The 3,661-nt window shown below is 34.8% G+C and overlaps 1 protein-coding gene across 1 annotated transcript in view; it reads left to right on the top strand.

Moving 5' to 3' along the window:
• LOC107632658 (protein THYLAKOID FORMATION1, chloroplastic) overlaps positions 7-3,661 on the top strand; it is a 4,506-nt gene continuing 851 nt past the window's right edge. Inside the window, exons 1-5 of the mRNA XM_016336328.1 lie at positions 7-302; positions 1,303-1,570; positions 2,160-2,376; positions 2,861-2,976; positions 3,572-3,656. Of these exons, the coding sequence (XP_016191814.1) occupies positions 95-302; positions 1,303-1,570; positions 2,160-2,376; positions 2,861-2,976; positions 3,572-3,656 (894 nt within the window). The 5' untranslated portion in view covers positions 7-94. The remainder of the gene's footprint in view (positions 303-1,302; positions 1,571-2,159; positions 2,377-2,860; positions 2,977-3,571; positions 3,657-3,661) is intronic.

Raw genomic sequence — 3,661 nt, 5'->3', positions numbered from 1 at the left:
TTCAACGAGCAATGCAGTCGCCGGAAAACTTCTGATTCCGGCAACCACCACACTCTGCCACCTTTCTTTTTCTTCTCTCTTCCACTTTCCACCAATGGCCGCTGTTACTTCTTCTTTCTCTCTCTCTACTCTTTCACAGTGCTCGCAGAGGAAGAACCTTTCCCTCTCTTCGTCTACTCGTTTTTTGGGAACCAATTCCGATTCTTTCCGATTGGGACCGAATTTCTCGCTACTATATGTTGCCGTTCGAGCTTCCGATTCCGCTTCCAGAGTGATTGTTCGGTGTTCCTCTTCCCTCTCAGGTTTGTTTGGGGAAAAATTGAATGAAATTAAGAACTTCCTCAGAGTTCTGAAATTGTTTGAGCTTTCAAAAAATTGGGCAGTTTATGTTTTGTATAAAGGATTCGAAGTTGAATATAGTTCTTTTCTTTCAGGGATTGCTTAATTGTCTAATTTTGGGACTAACATCAACGAAACTTGTGAAGTTGGTAACTTGGGGTATCTTCATTGAAATTATGTGCTTATGAAATAATATCCTTTGTTTGTTTTTGGGATTTGGTGTTTGGGGTTTGGAATAACTGAGTTAGAGTCAAAGGGATTGTTTTTACTAGTATTTTAATATTGTAAAATTGTATTTGAGACTTTTAGATTACTGAAATACCTCAAATGTTGAATCTTGGTCTTAAGAGTTTCAATTCTAGACAATGAAGGTGATTGATTGTTGAGGCCTTATGTAAAAACATGGTCAAAATATGATTTGACTGGGACTTTTTTCTAGATTGATGCCAGCTTTTAGCTTCAAGTACTCAGTGTAGCTCTTTCTTGCATAATTGAATGTGTTTCTCTAATATAGTCAGCGAGAGATTTAGGGTGTGTTTCATATGCGTTTTTATTTTCCGTTTTCATTTTCTGCTTTCATTATCAGGATTTTGTGAAGGAGGATGAGAAAGAAGTGAAATGAATAAAATTTTGTTTCTATTTTCACTTCCCATCTTTTCTTTTTTCTTCGCAAAATCTTGAAAACAGAAAATACCAAAAATGAAATCAGAAAATGTAAATGCAAACCAAACTAGTTTCTGAAATGAATAGATTTCTATGTTAAGGGCATCATTTGTTAGATATCTGAATAAATGAGATATGATCATACTCCTCTGGAGTTGGGAGCTTGATTTCTAGTTGCTAGGTAATTGTGCTCTATTTTGTGAGTAAAAATGGTGGTATGATTCCACATTAGATTTCTTCTTATAAATGTTATAAATGGTTACTAGTAAGTCATTGGTTGTTTATGTTCTTGATCTGCAGATATTCCAACTGTTTCGGAGACAAAGTTAGGTTTCCTTAAAGCCTATAAACGACCAATCCCTAGTATCTACAACAGTGTGTTGCAGGAGCTGATTGTCCAGCATCATTTGATGAGATACAAGAGATCATACCAGTATGACCCTGTATTTGCTCTTGGCTTTGTCACTGTATATGATCAACTCATGGAAGGGTATCCTAGTGATGAGGATCGGGATGCTATCTTCCAGGCATACATTAATGCATTGAAGGAAGATCCAGAACGATACAGGTTAGAAGAATGAGTGCTTCTGCTTTTCTTGATTTCTTTTTCTCTTACTATTTCTACTACGGTCTTTCTGCTTTATGAAGACTAACTACTATATGCTGCTGGATACGGTGTTACCTTGACTGACCAAGAATCTAACGGTGTCCAGTGGACATTTTGGAGCTTCCAAACATGAACTTGGCATCAAAATCAATTCAGGCAGAAGTTGCAAAATACAGATGCTCCTTGCTGCTTGATTTTGAAAATCGCTTAATTGGATCTACTGGCTGGTTGACACTCATACTTGGTGCTTAAATTATTATTTTAAGATTAAGACGGTTCAATATGTCCTCGATCATTGTTGTGAAATGGAAACTAGTTTTAAAAAATATTAATCCACTTATTGATAAATAAGAGTTATTTGCCTAAGGACAACTTGATTAAACAGTTACACTTAGGAAATGTACCTGATGGAACACCTTTTTAGCAGGAACAAATAGCAATTGTGTAGGCATTATTTATTTATTTGTTTTTTAATTTTCATAGGTCTGGTATAAATTGCACCTGTGATTTCATCTTACATCAAATAATATTTTATTTTGCCCATCTACAGAGCAGATGCACAGAAGTTGGAAGAATGGGCACGGGCTCAAAACTCAACCTCCCTGATTGAGTTTTCATCCAGAGAAGGAGAAGTTGAGGGAATACTAAAGGATATTGCAGAAAGAGCTGGAGCAAAGGGGAATTTTAGCTATAGTCGCTTCTTTGCAATTGGCCTCTTTCGCCTTCTTGAATTGGCAAATGCAATGGAACCAACAATTTTGGAAAAGGTTGGCCAGCTAAGTTGAAGCACAAAGAGATGTTAATTTCAAACTTTCAAAAATTAATTGTTTATTAGTAAGGTTTTACTTTGAAGTTTACCCTATATCATATCTAGTTCTGATACTAACTCTAGAAAACTACACTTTCAAGAAATATAGAAGCCTTCTTGCCTTACTGTATTAGATCATGATCTCTTTCTCACTTAGTTCAAGCACTTGTCAGGTTATTACCTTTTTGTTTTCTTTACATATATTTAAAATTTATTTTCACTATTTTGCTTCTAGTGAAATTATTGCATTACCTTGTGACTTTGAATGAACATAATCCTTTGTTTGTAGTAACCATTTATGACATTGACTTTATAGGCACCAAAATCATAGGTAAAAATGAAAATAAGCAATATTATAGGATAGGATGATTTGACAATTTTCTACCTCAGTATTTTTTTTTGCAGGACTTCTTATCAATTAATTTCTGGTGTCAATCTTACAGCTTTGTGCAGCTTTAAATGTTAACAAAAGAAGTGTTGATCGGGACTTGGATGTGTATCGTAATCTACTTTCCAAGTTGGTTCAAGCTAAAGAGCTGCTAAGGGAATATGTTGACAGGTAATTAGACCATTTGAAATGCCATTAAACTCTCCTAGTCTCCTTCTCTCCCTTCTCATGTGCTTGTTATTTATGACTCAACACAGTATCTTGAAAATATATAAAAAAAATAAAATGGAAAAACAATACAATACTTTATTCGGTCTTTTTTTCTTTTAAAAAAAAATTAACATAGAGATCACTAACTCCGAAAGCAACTTTACTAAGAACAATGGTATTAACTTTTACTTGAAATTCAAGGTTGTGTTGCATAGCCTATTTACTAATTTTTTTAGTTTTGAGCCAAATGCAACTTTTTATTCTTAATTTGAGAAAAGAAGGCATTACAAAGTTGGTTGGTAATTTATTGATAGTATCTGGCTGAAATTTGATTTTTGTGGTTAATATACCATATTCAGGTCATTTTACCTTTTGACACCAATTTGTTTCCCCACTGTCTGCTCAAAAAATTTTCCAGTACCCTGCATTTGACACCCTTAAATTTTCACCAGTCAAGTCCTTAGGTTCCTGAACCTAAATGTTTGTAACCATAAGTCCATAACTTGCTTGTTTTCTCAGCAAGATTTTGACTCTTTGAAATGATACTTTGCCTCAGGGAGAAGAAGAAGAGAGAAGAAAGGTCTGAACCACAAAAGGCAAATGAGGCCATCACAAAATGTTTGGGACAACAGCAAATTTCTGCCCT

The sequence above is a fragment of the Arachis ipaensis genome, chromosome B03 (genome assembly GCF_000816755.2).
Source record: "Arachis ipaensis cultivar K30076 chromosome B03, Araip1.1, whole genome shotgun sequence".
NCBI classification, from domain to species: Eukaryota; Viridiplantae; Streptophyta; class Magnoliopsida; order Fabales; family Fabaceae; genus Arachis; species Arachis ipaensis.
Note: the sequence above shows the minus strand (reverse complement) of the source record. Positions and strands in the feature narration are given on the sequence as shown.